Raw genomic sequence first — 22370 nt, forward strand, 5'->3', positions numbered from 1 at the left:
CTGAAGATATCTCAAGAATTCTCTCTTGACCACTTGCTGCCAGACCCCAAAATTTCACATCACAGTGAACACTGCCACCCTCTACCCACATCAGGGACCTGGATGCAAGTACCAGGAGAATGCATGTACCCTAAGCACCAAGTAGCAGGATGGGGTATGGGGTGCCTGTGGGGTCTCCATCCACCCGGTGAGTAGCCCCATGCCTGAAGCAGTATGACATTAAATAGCAAATTAAAAACATGACAGTTGAGAAAAACCACAAAAGAATAGAAGTGGTTTCCTCCCACCCACTGCCTTTTGAACAAGGGGCCATGCATTCTCATTTTGCACCTAGCAAATTATAAAGTTGGCCCTGGCTGATCCTCCATTCTCTCCAGGCAAAATGTTTCCAGTATGTCTTTTTCTTGGAGGCCAAGGAAGAAGCCTCTTAAAGTGCAAGAAAGGATCCCACAATCTCAGCCAACCTACTGCCACCCCCAAACTCTGTTGTTCAAGTATTTTTACTTGCAGGATTATTTGGCTCAGAGCAGCTGTCAGTCCTCTTCTGGAGAAATGCGTAAAGCAAGCATTGTACTTCCATTGTTTCCTACGCATACTTTTCAATCTCTGTAACCTTTCTCCAGAGTAAAGGAATGCCAGGAATGGAATAACTGGGGATCAGAATGAGGCTGGGGTGCCTGGATGGCTCAATTGGTTGAACATCCAACTCTTGATTTTGCCTCAGGTCCTGATCTTAGGATAGTGAGACCAAGTCCTGTGTTCGGCTGCACTGGGTGTAAAGCCTGCTGGAATTCTCTCTCATTATCACCCTCTGCCCACTTCCTCTCCTCCCTCAAAATAATAAAAATAATTTTAAAATAAAATTAATTAAAACCATAAAAAGGAAATGCAAAATAGAGCATAGCTTCCAGGTATTATTAAATAAAAGAATAATTTTAATCATTAAGTGCCAAGAGAGGATATAATGCAGCAATGACAATAATCTGTATTTATCGCAAAGTATCTACTACTACCGAGTTATAAAAATGGAGGGGGACATATATCCCTAAAATGTAATAAAAGAAGTACTTGCACCAAGCACAGATTCCAAAGAAAGGGCCTGGAGGTGTGTCCTTGGCTTGCTGAATGAGGCCTCCAATTGTAGGCAGACATAATCTCCACAGTGAGCATAGAGACAAATGAAAGATCTGTTTCCTGCTCTGTGTGTCTTGGAGAAAGAAATTATGTCATCTCAAAGACCAACCAGCAGAATTAGTGCTAGTGATGCTACATGGAGAAGTGACTTGTTCATTCTGTCTCTGCCAAGATACAAGAACTATCTAAGCCTTATGGAATCACATCATCAAAGAATCTTGTTCCTCCTCCCTTTGCTTCTCAGGAGCAGGGAAAGCAAAGGGATGCATCTGGCCAGCACAAAATAAATAAATCAGAGACTTGCAGAATCCCAAATTTGGAATGGAGCTTCAAGATCTGTTTCAACCTCACTCTCTGCAACAGTGCTTCTGCCAAGTGCAAGGCTCCAACTTGGTCCAATAAGGAATGGGGCTAGGGATATTTGAGCCACAGTGAGCAAGAAAGAGAAAAGTTGGGATGTCAGCAGGTAAACCTCAGAAGCAAAGAGCGTCTCAGCCTTCTACAAGTTGATACTCACTCCCAGGGCCCACACACACTGGGCAGCAGCTTCCTTCAGGGATGGATTCCAGCTCCTGTGGTCCACACGATAGCGGTGGGCATGGCTGGGGGGTGCATCGGACTTCCCCGTGAGTACAAGAGCACACACTGCACGGGGGGTAGGCCCACTCTGTCCCATGCTGGGTGTTGGGGAGAAAAGAAAAAGGAGGCTATTGTCAGAATATAGTTTTCATTTGACCAAACAGAAACAAACCTCTAACACAAATCAAGGGACAGTGCTCAGGAGAGATGGAGATGAGATGGAGATGGAGATGGAGATGGAGATGGAGATTAGATGAGATGAGATGAGATGAGATGAGATGAGATGAGATGAGATGGAGGAGAGATGGAAGGCAGCTCTAGGCTTACAAGACTAGGATTTACAACGTCCTGAGTTGTAAAACTTAAATTAAAAAACTGAATTTTCTTTTCTTTTCTTTTTAGTATTCCTAAGATTTATTTTTGAAAATTTCAGAAAAACACAGAAAGAAAATAAAAAGCATGCCAACTCCAATCACTTAAAAAATTCTATAAAGCCTACAGTAATAGGGACACCTAGGTGGCTCAGCAGTTGAGCATCTGCCTTTGGTTCAGGGTGTGATCCTGGGGTCCTGGGATTGAGTCCTGCATTGGATTCCCTGCATGGAGCCTGCTTCTCCCTCTGCCTGTGTCTCTGCCTCTAATGAATAAATAAATAAATAATCTTTTTTTAAAAAAAGCCTACGGTAATATATACACACACATGTATCCTGAATTCTTTATAACGGTCCTTTTGTTTTCAATAGCTCTCACTTTGATCCTCTTCCTTCCTTCTTCCCTCCTCCCCCCCTTTCTTTCTGCCTTACTTTTTACACTGATTAGTTCCCATATTCCTCTTTTCTTCTCCTTCCTTCTCCGGCCCCCATCTTACTCTCTCCTGTTCCAATGATCTCCTGGTCCTGGGGCAAAGTATGATAGCCAACCAGTTCTCCCGCAAACCACAGAGCAAACTCAGAGCCCATTTATACACACAGAATGTTGCTAATCTGCTTTAGGCTGGGTACGACCTTCCCAAAGCTAGCATTGTACCAGTGATTTAACAGATCCTTGTTTTGAGTTATATGACTTACTGAGTATCAAAAATATTTAAATGAGCCACACTCAAATGGGATGCAGAGCAAGAGGGGGATGAACCCTGAATGTAAAGAGCTAAAGATATGTTGACTGCTGAGGGAAGTTGCTGTCAAAATATGTTATGTGGGGATCCCTGGGTGGCGCAGCGGTTTAGTGCCTGCCTTTGGCCCAGGGCGTGATCCTGGAGACCCGGGATCGAATCCCACATCGGGCTCCCGCTGCATGGAGCCTGCTTCTCCCTCTGCCTATGTCTCTGCCTCTCTCTCTGTGACTATCATAAATAAATAAAAAATTAAAAAAAAAATCCCTAGGTTGATTTAAAACAAAAAAACAAACAAAAAAAAATGTTATGTTCTCAAAGGCAGAATGGAATAATAGTGGCCTGTTGCAAGACATAGGGGGGGGGGGAATAATAAGCCTAATGAATGAAATTTTCCTCTTTTGACATTTTCTTAAGTATACTGGAAACTGCTATCCTTTGCCTATATTAAATGTAGCATATGATGATAACTGATCCAGCCCAAATCATATATAGATTTCTATTAAAAATATCACACATTCCAGGTGCCCAATCACCTAAATATAATCTGAGGATTACAACTGTGTCGACTGAGAAGCACAGAAAATCAATGTCTTCTTGCTTCTCCTCAAGCCAGAGTCCAGAATGGCTATTCATCTCTCTCAAACACAAAAGAACTATCTTACCTAAACAAGTCAGTACCCCATTATTCTGCTAATTACAACCAAGTTGCAAGGATGCCAAGTCTGACATTCTGGAATTAATAATAACCTGTACTATTATTATAATAATGGTAGTAATAGGTAAGTCACAACCATCCAATTATTTGGGAACTGAGTCCTCACCTCTTTATCACGAAGATTACTTTCTTCTAGGTGGACTACTGAAGCACAAGAGAAAAATAATGCCAAGTATGCATGGAGCCAGATGAACTGAGGGTCTCCTTGGAGGTTCCCAGCTCAGCCCTCCCTGCTTTGGGAACTGTGAGTGACTTTCTAAATCTCAGATTCCTGGCCTGAAAAATTAAAATGGTATGACAACATTCCCTTCACTGGGTTATTATAAGGATAAATGAGGTAGTTTGTTAAAAAGCGAGCAAGGGGGGAGGGTGGCAGGTAGAGGATGCTCAATCCTCTCTCTTCTTTCCACTGCATTGAGTTTACGGCCTTCAAGCCTATATGCCATCTGTGACTATAGGAATGGACATAATATCAAGGCCAAGTCTTCTACCACCAATTTTAACTTCTGCTATAACTAACTATAAAATTTCAAATTTAGTACAGCATATAAATGGGCAAGCCCCCAACATGGTAATAAACTATTGACTGATATAAGAGAGGAAGTAATTGACCTTTATACTTTGAAAAGCCTAAGCATAAAAGCAAAGAAAGAAACTGTAAGAGAAAATGTGATAGGTTCTAAGTTGAAATTTTAAAAGTCTGTGAAAAATACATTATAAAGTTAAAAGACAAATGACAAACTAATAAAAATTACAAATTTATATTAATCAGAACTAAGCTCTATGATGTAAAAGCATTTACAAGCAATAAGTAAAAAAAATCCAACAGAAAAATAACAATAAGCTTATAGAATATTAACATTATTAATTTCAAAGAAAGATTAATTAAAATAAAATTGAACAACACTTCTTCATATCAGATATGGGGAAGTTTTCAAAATTCCTAGTCATGTTGATGAAGCTACAGTGGAGTGGGATTTTCTCCTTCATAAAGCTTTCCCTCTCTACAGCACCTGGGATACTCAGCTACGTGGGGCCTAACCAAGGTAACCATACTTCAAAAAGAGGCTACAATACCCGTGATACTCCCACTGGATTTCTCATTAGACAGAGACTACTTAAAATTGAATTTTAATGACTACAGATGTCACAGCTTCAATACTCAAAATCTTTAAATGCTTTGACCTACTAATTCCAATTTAAGAAGTTATCTGAAGAAAATGATCAATGATACATGCAAAAAGTTTAAATACAAGGAACTCCATTACACTGTTCTTTATTGCAAAGTTGGAAATATTCTCATGAAAGTTAGAAACTACCCAAATGCCTAATAATAGGAAATCATGTTGTACAAGGGTGTACCAGGGAATAATTCACAACATGTTATATTAAAAAGATATAAACTGCACACACAGTGTAAATACATAGAGCTCTACACATCTATTCATCTCTACTACTACTGCCTCTCCAAAAAACTGAGAAAACAGCAGTGATTTTCTTTTTTTTTTTTTTTTTTTAATTTTTATTTATTTGTGATAGTCACAGAGAGAGAGAGAGAGAGGCAGAGACACAGGCGGAGGGAGAAGCAGGCTCCATGCACCGGGAGCCTGATGTGGGATTCGATCCCGGGTCTCCAGGATCGCGCCCTGGGCCAAAGGCAGGCGCCAAACCACTGCGCCACCCAGGGATCCCAACAGCAGTGATTTTCATAGTTTGGGAATTACCAGTGATTTTTTTTCTGCTGGTACACTTTTTTAGTTTTTGAATTTTCACCATAAACATATTTTAACTTTTGGCATCAGAAGGCAAATTACTGCTTAAAATATCAAATAAGGGATGCCTGGGCGGCTCAGCGGTTGAGCGTCTGCCTTTGGCTAAGGGCCTGATCTCCGGGTCCCAGGACTGAGTCCTGCATCGGGCTTCCTTTATGGAGCCTGCCTCTCCCTCTGCCTGTGTGTGTGTGTGTGTGTGTGTGTGTGTATGTGTGTGTCTCATGAATAAATAAAATCTTTAAAAAAAAATAAAGTATCAAATGAATCATTCAATGTCTTAAAGTAAAATGCGAAGGCTGCATATGAAATAGCTTAAAGTGAACTTTCTTATTCTATTAAAAGTTAGGAGGTTGCTTCTAAGCATCTTGACATTTCACTTCATTAAAACAAGAGCTTGGGGCAGCCCAGGTGGCTCAGGAGTTTAGCGCTGCCCTCAGCCCAGGGGGTGATCCTGGAGACCTGGGATCAACCGAGGCCTATATCAGGCTCCCTGCATGAAGCCTGCTTCTCCCTCTGCCTGTGTCCCTGACTCACTCTCTCTCTCTCTCTCTCTCTCTCTGTCTCCCATGAATAAATAAATAAAATCTTTAAAAAAAAAATTGCAATCACACCACTTTCAGACAGAGGCCACAAAAGTGAATTACAATAACAACCTGTCAATCACCAAAATTTTTTCATCTGTAAAAATGAGAGGGCTGTGTTAATTTCTTCAGTACCTTCAAGCACTCTAATGATGTGAATCTATTATGTAACTCAAGAGACACAAAATGAGGCAGGACTTCACAATAAGCTTCACAATAAGCTTGAAAATTATGGGAATAACGACAAACATTTGGTAGGGGGTTTCCAATGCTTGATGTCAAAGCCACAGAGGGTCAGATGTTGATCCAAAATGCACAGAGTGATGGAGACAAATTGTCCCACTGCTCTCTTGGGAAAAAGTCACATAAGTCCCCAGTGATGCTGCTGTCAGCAGAGGGAGACTAGAAATCAAGGGGTTTGGCACATGTTGACATATATAATTTTAGTGTAATAGCAATAATTATATATAATATATATATAATTTCCTAGTGTTCTCTATACTCATTTACAAAAGCCTTATTGTTTATAAACACTGTAGCAGCAAAGAGAGCTTTGTAAAGTCAAGGAATAATAGATAAACACAGTAATGCTCCCAGATCTGGTTTTAGCTGTGTCATCCTAACTTCATTAATACCTTTTGAAAATACGAAATTTTGACTTGGGACAAAAGTGCATTCTGCAGACAACACTTTCAATATGTTCTTCTGCATAGCCAACTAATAAGTCAGCCTGGCTGTTGACATAAATCCAAAGGAAAGATAAGGTCATAAAGTATTTGCCTGGCTTGTTGATGGAACAATAAAATAATTTTTCTTTGTATAATTTGTTCCTGTTACGAAGTTATAGATTCAGAATACTAACTATCTGGGAACGTTGAGTGCATATTATAATTACATCCTCTACTTTGAAGAGAACAAGGCCGTGGAATTCAATATTCATTTCTACCTTCACACACACAAATTAGTGTTCCTTTTAGCTTCCCAGACAGGCAAAGCGAGCAGCCCTCTCCCTCTGTGCTCCTTCATTCAATTGAATGTGGGCACTAGGGCATTACCGCTTGCCACTTTCTTTTTCAGGGACGCACTATCTTCTCAGACCTGACATTATCTGGTGAAGGGATTAAATTAGTAAAGAAAGAAAGGGGACTGATGGTCCTTTTCCCTCCCTTTCACAAGCTAATTTGTGGGGCAAAGAACAAGGAAAGCATTCCAACACTCTCTAGGAAAACATATTTCAGGTTTGTCTCCCTGAATGTTTGGCAAGGCTGGGCAGAGATCCAAACACTAATTTGAAGGGACAGCTTTGGGGAGGTCATGGATGAAATAGTCCCCCAAGTGCTGGCTGTTATAAACCCATGTAAGACTCTCAAATAACCTGGAGGCAGCCAAAAGGCTCAAGTGTTTTCCTAAATTCCAGGGAAGATGTCGGGACTTGTCTTGACTCGTTAGAATACCAGTTGTATAAGATGCTGTCTATCCTGCAAGCAAAGGCAGTCCTCTGGTGAGGCTATACCAATTCATTAAAGGGTGGCCTTCTGGAGCTGCCCCGTGTTGGACACATCCTTTACTTTCCTTTGCTTCGACCCTATTCCTTGGACACAGTATCACTTCAACTAATTCCCCTCCTCCTTGCCACACTCACTCAATGCTAAAGCCTCTTGTAAAGCCCTCTCTTAGGGGAAAGCTTTCACCTTGGATCATGGTTCTAAAGTTCTTAGAACACTGGGCTATTTTGTAGCTAGAGGGAGAGAGTCTCCATGACCACCTCTTACATCCCCTTGGGATATAAGCCAGAGGCTAAAGACAAGATTACTGCTGTTCAGTGAGAGAGGAAAGTGCTCTGGATGGTTTCACAAGCAAGCCAAAAAGGGCAAACACACACACACAAACACAAACAAACAACAAACCCTTCAAGAGTCAGGAGGAAAAAAACTTGTGATACAAGAGACAAGGTGAGATTCATAGCAAACCCAGAAAAGTATTTAAACCATGCAAGAAAACAAATAATATTAAGGCGGCTCTGGAAAGAATCTTGGGGAAATGAAGAAAGTAAGAGAGGAAGGAAGGGCAGAAAGAGAAGAAATGCAATCATTTTGACTTTATTAAGATCAAAATTAGAAGATTTTTTTTGTCTTGACTTAAAAAAAATCATTCTTCTATTTCAATTTGAAATAGACCGCTAGAGAATTTTTCCTTCAAAATACAGTTGCTGAAATTCAGCCTTTCTCTCACTTACATCAAGTACCAGAAATATAACATTTTTGAGGAGTACATTTTGAAAGTTGCATATGGGAAAAGGACACATGGATATGTTCTTACCCAGTTTAGAGCTTTCCATGTGATGTATTACAGCAGAATGGGGAGGGGGGGGGAGGAGAGGCAGGAAGAAGGAGCGCTTTCCAAACTCTTCCAGAAAAAGCTGGAGGCCAAGCAGATTTCATTTCTTAATTAATCCATCAGCAGACCTCCAGTCCTAGAACCACCCAGCTACAGAAGTAGTTGGTCAATGACCAACATGCCGTTGGAACACAGACATAGATAAGTTGGAGAAAGGATTTGCTCGTTGTGTGAATCCTCCAGTCATCAATGTTTACTGAGCACCTACTCTGGGAAAAGTTCAATGCTAAATGCCTGATTAGGTGGGTGGCAAGATCACTACAAAGATGCAGAAAATACTGTCGATGTTCTCAAGCATTTTAGGCCAAGATAAGACAATAGCATGTGTGCACAAATATAACACAAGAGAACAAATGATGAATGTCATTAGAGATTTAGTGAATTTTGATTTTCTGTGTCCCTAGAATTGCCATTTATTTAAGATATCTGATTGTCCCTTGACCTTATTTTGGATCCTGTATATGCCTTCATCTGAGAGATTCAGTGTGTGTTTGACTTTATACCACATACCTATTCAAATCCTTATCACCTGGCATTATTTCTGTCACCACTGTGCTCTACAACACTTTTCATTTCACAGGCAATCCTCTTCAGTGGCATGTGAAGGCTTATACCACTCTTCATAACACAGACTGAATTGAACAGCTAAGGGTGATACTTGCATGGTATAAAGACATTCCCACCATAGATCCTGTTTGGGTGTCTTTCAGCAACTTCCTGGTAATTACCAGACAATGACTCAAAGAAGATGATCCTGTCCCATGGGGAAAGTGCACTTAGGCTCACTGAGTTTTAGGTACACACACTGAATAGCAGCCTAGAGTGGGTATATCAAATCCTGCTAACCCAAATGGGCAGAGGCACTAACCTGGGGAGAGTTTTGCATCAGGTAGAAGATAAAGGTTAAAGCAAAGTGCCTCTTTGCACCACATCCAACTTAACCTACTGCCTGGGGGTAATCTTGAGGTGTAAGCAAAGATGAACTGTATCCATTCCATTTCCAAGTTCCTATTATAAACCTTGCAATGGTACTTTTTAATCAGGACTTAGTGTCTATAAATGAATCCTAAAGGATCTGGAATTTCTTATTACTTCTTACTTTCTTAGTATAATAAAAGAAATTAAGGATTGATTTCTAATACTGTGGTTCTAAATGGGGTAGATGAGCATTTTGCCCCTTAGGGGCAAATCTGGCCATGTCTGCAGACATTTCTGGTTGTCAGGACTTAGGGTGCTACCAGGATCTAGTGGGTAGAGGTCAGGGCTACTGCTGAATATCCTACAATGCATAGGGCAGTCCCCAAAACAAAGCCTATAATGTCATTAGTGCTAAAGTAGGGAAACTCTACCCTAATGGAAAGAGCACTGAATCAGGAGTAAGGGTTCTAGGCTAGGTGATGCCACTTATTAGTAATATGACATTGGACGAGTACCTCATGATCAATACAGGAGTAATAGTATCTGCTCTATTCACTCAGGGTTGTCTGTAACTATTGAATGAAAAAAATGTGTGTGGTACACAAGACAAAGTGGCTTATTATTATTCAGCATCATGCCTTCTTCAACCTCAATATTTTCAAACTACTCTTTATACAGACACAAATTCAATCTACAAATATTTACATAGGACCTATGGAATAAGTAGAACTGTTTTAAATTTATTCAAGTAACCCAAATGCCCATGGAAATCAAATGCCCATCAAATCAAGCTTTAGGTCCTCTGCAGCCCAGACATAAAAAAAAACAAAACAAAAACAAAAACAAAAAAACAAAACCAAAACCAAAACCAAAACCAAAACAAAACAAAAACACCTCTCTTGCCAACACAGTTTTAGCAGTCAGCTTTCCTTCTTCAATGATCTACAGGCATAGAGTCAACAATAGGTCAGAAAACACTTACCGCATAGATTTTCTTTTCATGATGGCAAGATCCAGGAGTCTGCAATACACACTCAGGGCAGCACTGGTTGGCAGCTATTTGAAGCACTTCTCCCTGAGATTTAAAAACAGTTCAGCATAAAACGGCGGCAACAAACACACTCAGAGTGGCTCACCGGACCCCAAGTCATCTCAGATTCACTAAATTTCATGAGTTTCCATGGGTGACAACAGACAAGATAAACCAAATAAACTGACAAAAAAGGATTCTGTCAAGATGAGCTTCTCTCAAAGTTAAAACAAAGCCCCTTGAGAAAGTAATTTCCCTGAAAATTGTCTACACCTCGTCACTAGTAATGAAGTGGGGCAATTTATTCACTAGAAATGCTCCATCCTTAACACAAGGAAAGAAATTAGGGTAAGAGAAGGTCTGTATCTCCCCGAAGGGGTTGTTCCCCTCTGCTGAGAACACTTGGGGTCAGGGAGGTCTGTATCTCCCCGAAGGGGTTGTTCCCCTCTGCTGAGAACACTTGGGGTCAGGGAGTGGGGGAATGGGGTGGCCACAGAGCTGGCAGGTCTTTCAGGTATCCTATGGAGGCCTGATGCAGTCAGCAGGGAGGGGAGGCTGAAGCTCCGATGTTTGCTTTTACTGGACAGAGTAGCAAGGCACACAGGGCAGGAACTGAAGGACAAAGCTAGGGGAGGAACAGCATTGGTGTGGAGGCATCATGTGTAGTGTGGGGAGCCAGGTAGAATTCCTGAGCTCCAATAAAGATCTACATTGTTTTCCAGGCCTCCTGTAATTCCAATAGTGTTTTCTATTAAGATGTGATACTATCAAGGGAATGGGCTACCACATGATATCCTAGGATTTATAGGGAAGTTGTCATGTTAACTAACCATCCATTTGCCACTGCGAAGAATCCATCTATCCAAGGGTCATTAAAACTGTGGAGCAAAGATCATGTTTGTCTTTGGGGCCCAATGATCCTCTGACTCATCTTGCTTCTCCACTTAGATATCTTAGTGTTTCCACAAGTCTTAAACATGTGACAGGATGGGTAATGAGTGATTTTGACCAAAAATGGTAAAAGAGCCTGCAACAGCCAGGGAATCATGGCTTGTCCACAGAATAAAAGTCTACAAAGAATTTATCCAGTAGAATGAAAAAAAAAGTGTGCGTGTGTGTGTGTGTGAGTGTGAGTATTAATGTTTCATTGGTATTTGGGGCTGCTTCCATTAAAATAAAAAACTGTACCTACAAGAGAATTCTAATTTTATATAACTACATCCTTTTTTTGTTTTTAATTTTTTTTTTTATTATTTATTTACAATAGTCACAGAGAGGGAGAGAGAGAGAGGGGCAGAGACACAGGCAGAGGGAGAAGCAGGCTCCATGCACCGGGAGCCCGACATGGGATTCGATCCCGGGTCTCCAGGATCGCGCCCTGAGCCAAAGGTAGGCGCCAAACCGCTGCGCCACCCAGGGATCCCTATAACTACATCCTTAAGAATGGGTGAGAAATAGGACTAAGATTTTACCACTGTTCATCCATTAAACAGATAAATACAATTTTATCTAGCAATACTGAGCACCAAATTCTTTCTATTTGCTTGATAAAAGATAAAACATACAATATGAGGTTTTATAAAATTGTTCATACTATGTGACATTAATGACTTTTCAGAAAAATGCCCTCTGAACCCAAGAGGAAACTATACTTCTGATTTTCACTAGGTCAGTAAAATATAGAAACCACATTAGCCTCATTTGCATTAAGAATTTCACACAGAAAATAAGACAATCCAAGTGCTGTTTATATTCTAACACGGAAGCAGGGACCAAGGGAGAAAGGCAGGTAGAATGGAAGATTTCAAGGAATATTTTGCACCTCCAAACTAGTTTTTTTTCTATAAAAACTGATTTTCATATTTGGTCCTCAAAAATCATTTCATAAATATAATATTCTCTATTTGTGAGTGGCAGTGGGGACTTAAGTCCCCAACTTAAGTCTAACTATTGCTGTGATAGAACATAAAAGAGGTGATTGGGACTAAAGGAAGAGCAAAGCACTGTGCATGTGGGAGCTTAGAGAAGGAGAGATGGAGTTCTGCTTTCTAACCATGTGACCTGGCATAGCCTTGTGAGCTGTAACACATAAGCTTAGACTGCACATTGGGGAACAGTAGAAAGTAACCATGTGGGCAAGAGGTAACAAGGAAGATTGTTAGGCTTGCTGGGCAACACCGCTTGCCCAGGATCTAGAAAAACCAACCAAAAGTAATTATGATGATTATTTGATAATTATAGCTAACACTTAACTGGGTACTTAGAATCACCAGGTACTCTTCTAAGCGTGTATGTGTATATACATATACATACTTGTGTGTATGTATAACTGTATATGTGTGTACATATATACATATATATGATTATGTGTGCATATATGTATGACACCTATGCAACTAATAATAGTATTTACCTAATTAAGTTGTAAGAATTATAGTATGTGTAATTAGGCAAATACTATTATTAGCTGCATTGAGGTTTGCAGCTGAACCCCCACCATGTACACAGTGTTCCTTTGTTGTTGTTGTTTTTCCCCCCCCCCCACAGTGTTCCTTTGTATGGCATTGTCTTCTACACATATCTTCTCCAGAAATCCAGAGAGGATTGGTCCTATAGGACTGGGTTAAATAATCAAGGTTCTAAATACCTCTGGTCTGTTTTTCTCAATCCGTCTATCTCTTCTCTCCCTCTCTGTTCCTATTTAGCTATTTCTAGATTGACATAGGAAATGGATATAGAATCTATTATATATGGACAGGATGGATGGATAGATAGATAGATAGATAGATAGATCTGTTAGAATTGCCATTGACAATAGGTTATTTCCGGTCAATCCACAAATAAAACAAATTGTAAAAGGGCTTTTAAACATTGTTAAAAGATGAGAGTAACAAAAGTTATTAATAGTAATTAAAAGGTGCAATGGTGATTCATTAACCTGTGCCATAAACTAATGTAAGTATACCACAGCAGTTTTGAATAACAACACATGCTGCTAAGAAACACAAAGGAAAACTTAAAGCAACACAGTAGAGTAGAAGTTACATTGGGTAATGAACCAGGGACTACGGTTTTGTCGTGGCTGTGCCACTTACTAGTTCTGTGTCTCTGAGCAAGTGACTAAACCCCGAATAGTCTGTTTCTTTGTCTATAAAATGAGAAAGTCTGACTCAATGAATTTCAAAGGCTTCTTGAGTTCTATCATTCTATGATCTATTTCATTAGTTAAAATAAAGACCCAAGTACTCTGTGATTCCCTCAACATGACCTTGGAGTTGGAAGTTTCTTATGGTTGGATCATCTGATACAACCCTCTCATTTTACCCATAAGAAACCTTCCTAGAGTTCATAGTCTTCAATTATGTCATTCTTATTACTATCATTCACCAATTTAATGATCACTCCTTTGTACTCACTAAAGACTTGGCTCAGTTTCTTTTTACACTACATCTAGACATAATTCTAGACAACTTCAATGTCCATGAAAGTGACATCCTATCCTTGTACATTCTTAACCACCTCAATTCATACAAATGATTCCATTTCAATTCATTCCTCCACTTCACTTGAGCTCCCCATGGTCATGGTCAACTTTGGAACCTACCTACACTCCAAATTATTCTATAGCAGAAAACTTCAACTCTCTGAATATGAACCTTCTGGGCTTTAGCTCTTTCCCACCTTCACTCTCCCTCCTATCATGTCCTTCAGAGAGCTCCTTGAACACTTTTTCCCTTGTAGTCATTCAGCCCCTAGCTGGCCTCATTTTCCTAATTATGTTGGCCTCAATGTCCAACACTTCCTGTATATCTACTTTTTCTCTCCATTAATATGGCAAAATCCCAATACCTGACCTATTCCACAATTTGTCTTATCTTCCCTTATACTTGGCTAATAAACATTGCTTAGAAAATCACTCCATTATGCAGCTTGGTACCCCCACAGTTTCATGATCTCCTGCTCCCATAGGCCCTTAACATCACCCACAAATGCTCTATCTCCACCTTTAGGCAGTCCCTTTAACCCCTCAGTGACAGCTCCTAAATTTGCTTTCAGTTCCCAACTGAACCTCTAAGGCTTCACAAAGTAAGATTAAAATATCATTAGATATGAACTATTTCAGTGCCCCATCTCTTTTCTTACTTACAAATTTAACTATATCTGTATCTATCCATGACTCTTTCTTTTCACTTTTAGAGAATGAGGCTATCCTCCCCATCTCAAGCTCTGGATCCCATACACTCTATTCCCTAAAACCTACTCCTTCTAATTCATTCATTCTGTCTCTATCCTCCTTACTCCACCTCCCACATCTTCAGCTTCTCTCTCACTTCTAGGTCATCTTTCTTTTCCTCCTAGCATGACCATGTATCTTTCATGCTGATATCAAAAACAAAGCTCTCTCCCTTCTCTTGTTCAGTCACTCTGCAAGTATTGATTAAGTGTCATACACTGTGCTGTTTGACAGGCTTCAATAGTGAGAAGACAGGAGAAAGCAGACAAATAAATAGGCATTTGCAGTCTGGCCAGGGGCTATAGTAAGAGGAAGCACAAAGCACCATGGCAGCACATAGGAGGCTTCAAAGGTTGGGGATGGGAGGTTCAAAGAAACTTAATAGATGTACTGATGTTTGCCTAATGCCCCCATTTCTCTTCTATTCTCAGCAAAGCTCCCTAAAAGAGTAGCCTTTACTTGGTTTACTTTCTCCACTTTCCATTCACTCTTCAAATCTCTACAATATAGCTTCCTCTTGTACCACTCTACTGACATCAACATCAGCTTTGGCCTGTGATCAACACTGTTGATACAAACTCCTTCTGGAAACTCTCTACTGTCCTGGTCACCATAATACCTCTCTCTTATCTCTGTGACTATGTCTCTTCAATCTTCCTAAGTTCCCTCTCTTATGTTCACCTCCTTGTAAATGACTGTGTTCCCCAAATTGCATCTTTGATCTTACACTCTTTCTAAAGGTTTATGCTACTGAATATATGCTTACAATACCCACATGATATTTCCAACCTTGTCTTCTCTAAGCTTTAGACTCATATATTGGCTGCCCTTTTGACATGCCCACCTGGCTCCTCCACAGATACTTTAAACTCAACATTCACAATGAAAGCATCATTTTCCTTCCAGATAGAATACTTTTCCTCATTATTCTATATTTCCAAGATCAGTTGGTGGCTCAGCTAACCAACGAGTCATCAAACCATAAATCTGGGAGTCATCTCTCCTTTTCCTTTCCCTCACCCTCCTAAATTCATATATTTCTGCTGGTTTATCCCCTAAGTGTTCTTGAGCCAGTCCCTTCCTCTTGAGCCCTATACTACTGGTGCTCTGATTAAGTGCTCCTCCTGTCATATGGATTATTCTGACAACCTCTGAATTGATTCCCACATTTCTAATATCATGCATTAACCTAGAAAAACCAAAGAGATCTTTCTTTTTATTTATTTATTTATTTATTCATTCATTCATTCATTCATTCATTCATTCATTCATGATAGACACAGAGAGACAGAGAGAGGCAGAGACACAGGTAGAGGGAGAAGCAGGCTCCGTGCCAGGAGCCCGACACGGGACTCAATCCCAGGACTCCAGGATCGCGCCCTGGGCCAAAGGCAGGCGCCAAACTGCTGAGCCACCCAGGGATCCCCAGAGATCTTTCTAAAATAAAAGCTGGCCATTCCACTCATATGTCTAAAATCCTCATTACTATTCTATTACTATTTATTATCTCCAAAATAAAAGCCCAAGTTCCATAGTACAGCATAGTACAAGGCTTTCCATAACTTTGAACTTACCAACTCTCTAGCCTCTTCTCTCATTCATTCATTCAATTGGTTAAAAAATATTTATTGAGTGCCTACCATGTGTCAGGTGCTATTGTAGGGGCTGAGGATATACAGTCAATTAAGGAGACAGTAAACAAGAAATATCAGTAAAATATATAGTATATCTGATATTAGTGCCAGGAAGAGAAATAAAGCATGGAGGAAGGACAGGAAATATGTAGTAGGGTAGGGATTTACAATTTTAAATAAAGTGGCGTTCAGGCAAGACTTTAAAGAAGTTAAGGATCAAGTCACGTATATATCTGTATCTGAAGAAAAAACCATTTCAGAGGGAAAGGCAGGGTGCAAAGACCCTAATGGCAGAAGTGTGCCTGGCATCTCTAGGGAACACCAAGTAGGCTTGGTGTCTGAAGCAGAGTGAACAAGGGAAAGAACAGCATATTAATTACAGGGGTATAATAGCACTTTAACAAGACATTATAAGTGGTTACTCTGAGTGAGAAGCCATTGGAAGCCACTAGAGGGGTTTAAGAGAGAACCAAAATGATCTGACTTAAATTTTAATAGTATCACCCTGACTGCTATATCAAGATGACAATGAAAAAGGCAAGCACGGAAACAGTAAAACAAGCTAAGAGGCTACAATGAGAATACATACAAAAAAATGATAATAGGTGGGACTAGAGTTAAAAGCAGGGAAATTGCATTTGGTACCTATGGTTTTATGAAGGAAGAGCTGGGTGTTTGCTAATGCACTGGATGTGAGATGTGGAAGAGTTGAGGGTCAAGGATGATGCTAAGTGTTCTGGCCTAAGCAACTGGAAAAAAGGAGTTGCCATTTACGGAGATGAGAAAAATTAAAAAAACAGATGAGGAAGGGACAACATCATGTTTCGTATAGAGCAAGGGTCAGAAACTCACTTTCTGTAAAGGGCCAGATAATAAATATTTTAGCCTTTGGGAGCCACATTTGGTATACATCACAGCTACACAACTTTGTCTTTATAGCATAAAAGCAGCCACAGACAACACACAAATGAGTATGCCTGTGTTTCAATAAAACTTTATTTACGAACACTTAATTTGATATAATTTTTATATGAAATATTGTTCTTTTTCTAACCTTTTAAAAATGTAAAAACTATTCTTTGTTCATAGGTCATACAAAAACAAGTGGCAGGCCAGATTTAGTCTGCTGACCCTTGGTATAGAACACATACCATTTTCAGCAATACAATCATCAATATCTTTCTAACATTTAATGCAAGGATTCTTATTCTTACATGATACTACAGTTATTCATGTGAAGAGGAAAAGGGTATGTCTTCATGGCCCTTTTGTGAGCAGCTCAGATTGTGACATGAATTACTCAACAAGCTAAGTAGAGAGCTTTTAGGAGTATGTGCTCCACAAAATAGAAAACCCCACAATATACAACAAAATATTATTAAATTTACCAATGCTGGATGTATACTCAGCTTCTCAGAAATATACCCATGAAGAAATTGAGGGACCTACTGAAAGGTATACAGAACCTTCTTCACTCCAATGTTAGAAATAAACAGAAACTAAAAAAAAAAAAAAAAAAAAAGAAAGAAATAAACAGAAACTTACTAGCACCAGATGGCATAACGTCTCAAGATTAATTATTATGGAGGGAGGGATAAAACTCAAAAAATAAACTGTGCTTGTAAAATTGACAGAATATTTTTAAAGAAAATAATTTAGTCTTCTCCAGAAAGTTTCAAATGTTCAAATTTGAAACTTAAGCTGTTTTTTTTTAAGATTCACTTTAAAAAGAAAAAAGCACCTGGAAAAAAATATTCTAACAGAGTTAGTTGTATAGTCAGAAAAAAAACTGAAAATCTTTAACAAAGTGGAAAGGAAGAAATATCCCTCATGTATTTGGTCAACCAGGAGATTCATGGAGTCAAACCCTCTCCCCGATGTTCCTAGGGGGCTCAATGGCATCACAAATACAGTCGGTGGCAGGACAAATAATGTTTATAGAAAAGCTATCTTCAAGAAGTCAATGTTGACTTTCAATCCATTCAGTGGCTTGTAAATGTTATGGTGCTTATCAGTAGCTTTAGCGTCTGTCAGCCCCAGGAAAACCTCTGGGCAGCAGCTTATTGACTGCATAATTGTGGTTAAGTTGCTTAAAATCTCCAGGCTTCATTGCTTCATCTGTAAAGTGGAGAGAAAGATACCTACCCTACATGATATTAAGTGGGATAACATCTACAAACCTTTAACTGAGTGCCCAGTTCAGAATAAATTCTCAATAAACAGAAACATCCTTCAATGCGATATGTTAAAATTCTCTCCTGCATTTCATAAGGCTTCCAATCAGAGATTGGGATAAATGGCAGAACCAAATGACTGAAGAGATGCAAAAACCCGAAACTTCTCTGACTTTACCAGTATATGCAGGATATAATTAGGATGCCATACCTTCTCAAAGACACACTGAGGGTTTCTGCAAACAGCAGGTTTGCAGATAACGATGTTGCCATGGCAACGGCAGTTCTGGCATGAATCAGGCTTCCAAGTTGTGGCATCCTGCAAGGAAGCATAAGCTCTGAGTTAAAAACTGATCAGTCAAGGTACGAATATAGAGAAGCAGCACCGACAACAGCCCCAGAGCCTTAACAATTAAAAGGCAAAGGAAAGTCACAGGCACACACAGCGCTTACTGGGCACTGATTAGACCCCAAGAGGCAGTAAAAGCTGTATAATCCATTTCATCACAGTCAGCCCACGTAGCCAAAAACAAGGGCATGCAGCAGAGAGCTGTCGATACCCAGAGTAAAAACCATCGATCAGCCTGAAACCTCAGGAGGACAGGCTGCTCCTGGACTTGAAGTTTCTCTTTGCTGTTAACCAAAAGAAACCACTGGAGCATGTTTAAAGGAAAATGACACTTGGACCAGCATTCTAAAAGCAGCATTTGCCACTAATTAATATCAGCACTTTCGATTTCACTTTCTAGCTCTTGTTAGTGGCCATTATATTCCCAGCTGTATGCTAAACATATTGGGGTACAAATGAAGCAGGCGTATGAGCACAATCCATCAGACTCTCACACATTATTATGGATCATGAACATGAGGGCCTTGGACTTGAACTGGGATGAGCTGAGACTTCCCCACAAAAAGGCAGAAACCAAGTGTGACAGTTAATGTTACCTGTCAACTTGGCTGGGCTATGGTGCCTGGCTGTTTGGTCAAACACAGGCCTATGTGTTGCTGTGAAGATAGTCTCTAGGTGTGATTAACATTTACAGTCAGTTGATTAAAGTAAAGGAGATTATCCTGTATAATATGATGAGCCTCATCCCATCAGTTGAAGGTCTTTAGAGCAAAATTGAAGTTTCTTAGAGAGGAAGGAATTCAGCCTCAAGACTGTAACATGGAATTTCTGCCTGAGTTTCCAGGCCACCAGCCTGCCCTGCAAATTTCAAAATTTCAGACTCATACTGCAACTTTTAACTCTTGTTTAAATTTCCAGCCTGCTGGCCTGCCCTACAGATTTTGGACTTGCCAGTCCCCACAAGTGCATGAGCCAATTCCTTAAAATAAATCTCTTTAAATACACATATCTATAAAGTTACACATATGTCTCCTTTTGGTTCTGTTTCTCTGAAAGACCATGTCTGACATACCAACACTAGTACAGAATTACAGGGATGTGACAACATTCCCAAGCACAAATGAGGTCATCCTTTCAGACTGAGAAATGTTAAATGTATAACCTCTGTGTTTCTTAAAAACACAAAATGTATCTAAAGTGAGATTACATGCCCACTGGTTAATTCACAAAAACTCTGAGCCAGAGCAAATGAGTACTAGAATCTGATGCGAAATATCTCTGAATTTCTTTTTTTTTTATATATATATATTATAACACATTCTCTGAAATTGGCAATAGTGTGCCGACTACAGTCTCCTCCTAAGCGAAAGAGCAATGACAGGTAGGTGAAGAAAAACACATTTCATTCTCAACCAGGAGGTAATATATGTTCCCCACTGATTTCAAGAACATAGTATCAGTTTCAGGATACAGATTAAATAAAAATGACAACTTCATGAAGCCAGTGGCTACCACTTAATATCTTATGCTGACTCTTAGAGCAGGAAGCACTGATACAGGAGACATTTGTGGTACTGGAGGAGGCTGGCCTAGTTTGTTTTCCTGACTTCTGCCATCATTCTAGAGAGCTGGGCCCAGCAGAGAGGGAAGTAACTGAACAAGCACAGAGAGGGAAGTAACTGAACAAGCACACATGGATCTGGCACTACAATTATGACTATTCCTATTTTACAGATGAGGAAACAAGTAATGGGAGATTGAGCAACTTGCTCAAGTTCACAGAGCTTTAAGAGACCTGAGTACTCAGGCTCTGGAGCCGGGCTGCCTGGGCTTGAATCCTGGTGTCCTCATTCAGAATGGTAAGTCTGTTATCAAATTAAGGTTATCTGTGCCCTGGGTTTCTCACCTGTAAAGTAAGGATGATAAAGTACTTAATTCCTAGGACTGTGGAAAGGATCAAGTGAGATGATGTGTTTAAAGAAATCTGAATAGCACTGGGAACTTACTAAGGGCCCATTCAGTATAATTTATTTTTAATCCAAATGCTTTCTAAGATGGCATGATCATTTTAGCAAATATCTCCTAAACATTTCCTTTTCTCAGAGTGAAAACAGTTCCCAAAGTACCTGACTTTCTCACCTTCCTATGCCAGCCTACACATGTAAAACAGAGTGAAATTATTATGATGAAATTATTATTCACTATATTATTATTTCACTATAATAATTTCACTCGGACCTTAGCACTCATTGAAAGGATTCAGGACTTGCAGTAGAAGGGAATAATGAATCCACAGGTTGCATTCTCAACACTACTCTTGGGAAAATGGAAGTCTCTGTCTCACTGAGCTGGCATAACCAGGAATCCATGTCTTCCTTTCATTTGGGACACAGGATGGCCATACCAGCTCCACAGACTGTCTTCAGTTTGCCACGGCTCTAAGGGGCAGTCACACACACACCCCTCCAGATGTGACATTCTTAGATCAGGAGCCAACTTCTCTGCACCTCAATTCTTGTCTCAGTGATTCCAGACTCCAAAACAGTCCATTATGCTTGTCAGCAGCTCTGTCAGTAGACTTGGCTTGTTGAACTCTAAACAGGATCTTCTAAAAACATGGAATCATCTTTTACTTTCACTCATAGAAGCACAATTTTTCTTTATGCTATTCAAAGTTTATCTGGGCCCAAAAGGCCTTCCTGACTCTGTTTTGTATATTTGTCTTCCCACCAGACTATGACTCTAAAAAAGAAGGTCTCATTTTATTTCTCTCTATGTATCCCCCTTCCCTGAGCATGGTTCCTGAGGGCTAGCTGAATTAATTTAATGAACAACCCTGAGAACTTGCTAACCCTCAAGAAAATATCTATCCAGGCAAATTGAGATATTCTAGTTAGGATACAAGATCTGGATAAAAACAATGTTTAAGTGATAGCACTACAAAATCCCCAATATGTTAAAGGTTATTACTTCACTGGAATCAAACTATGTTTGAAAACATTTTTCTTCATCTGGTCATCAGACTTGTCAAAAACTTCCTCATATTGATGTCCTCATAGAATAAGTAATTTATGGCTAATTTTAAATAAAATGAGCCCTTTACCAAGGCCTGGATAGGATAGATGGCCATATATTTTTCAGGTCTAAAACTTTATGAATCAATTTCTATGCTTCCATAAAATTGCTTCATGAAGGTGGGGATACTAGAGTTCCTCAATAGCTGAAACTTTGGGTAAAGCCATAAAGTCCAAAGAAATAACACTGTAAAGTAAATTTTACAGATCTTCCATGTTACTATTGCAATTCTGTTGCTTTATAATCCTCTCTTCCAATCTAACACTCTGCAAAAAGGAGGTCTTAAAATACTTTCTCCTTAGAATATAGATTAAAGGATTAGATTATGACAAAGCAATCAAAATATAATCTTTTAATACAGCTTTTAATATTTTAGTAATATGTGAATCAAATGCTCTTGCAGATAATATAGTGCCTCCATCTCCAAATATCTTAAAGTAATAGCCAAGTAATTCAAGGAAAAAAACCTTATTTCACTTGGTTAAGTATTTATTGAACATTTGATTAGTGCTAAAAATAAACAATGAATATATCCCGCACTCAAATTTCTGGGGGGAAACTATTTACAGTATTCTGTAAGAGCAGTATATCAACTGCCAACATAAATTTTCTTCAATTTGTGTGGTATAATAACCCTACTTCAATTATTGATTAATTCATCTCA

At 39.5% G+C, this 22370-nt stretch overlaps 1 protein-coding gene across 1 annotated transcript in view; it reads right to left on the reverse strand.

Moving 5' to 3' along the window:
• Positions 1-22370, reverse strand: part of FRAS1 (Fraser extracellular matrix complex subunit 1) — a 420760-nt gene that overhangs the window by 269786 nt on the left and 128604 nt on the right. Inside the window, exons 3-5 of the mRNA XM_072745521.1 lie at positions 18494-18601; positions 10193-10285; positions 1652-1811 (exon numbers count right to left, since the gene is read on the reverse strand). Coding sequence (XP_072601622.1) covers positions 1652-1811; positions 10193-10285; positions 18494-18601 — 361 coding nt within the window. The remainder of the gene's footprint in view (positions 1-1651; positions 1812-10192; positions 10286-18493; positions 18602-22370) is intronic.

Source organism: Vulpes vulpes, unplaced genomic scaffold (genome assembly GCF_048418805.1).
Source record: "Vulpes vulpes isolate BD-2025 unplaced genomic scaffold, VulVul3 u000000899, whole genome shotgun sequence".
In the NCBI taxonomy this organism is placed as follows: Eukaryota; Metazoa; Chordata; class Mammalia; order Carnivora; family Canidae; genus Vulpes; species Vulpes vulpes.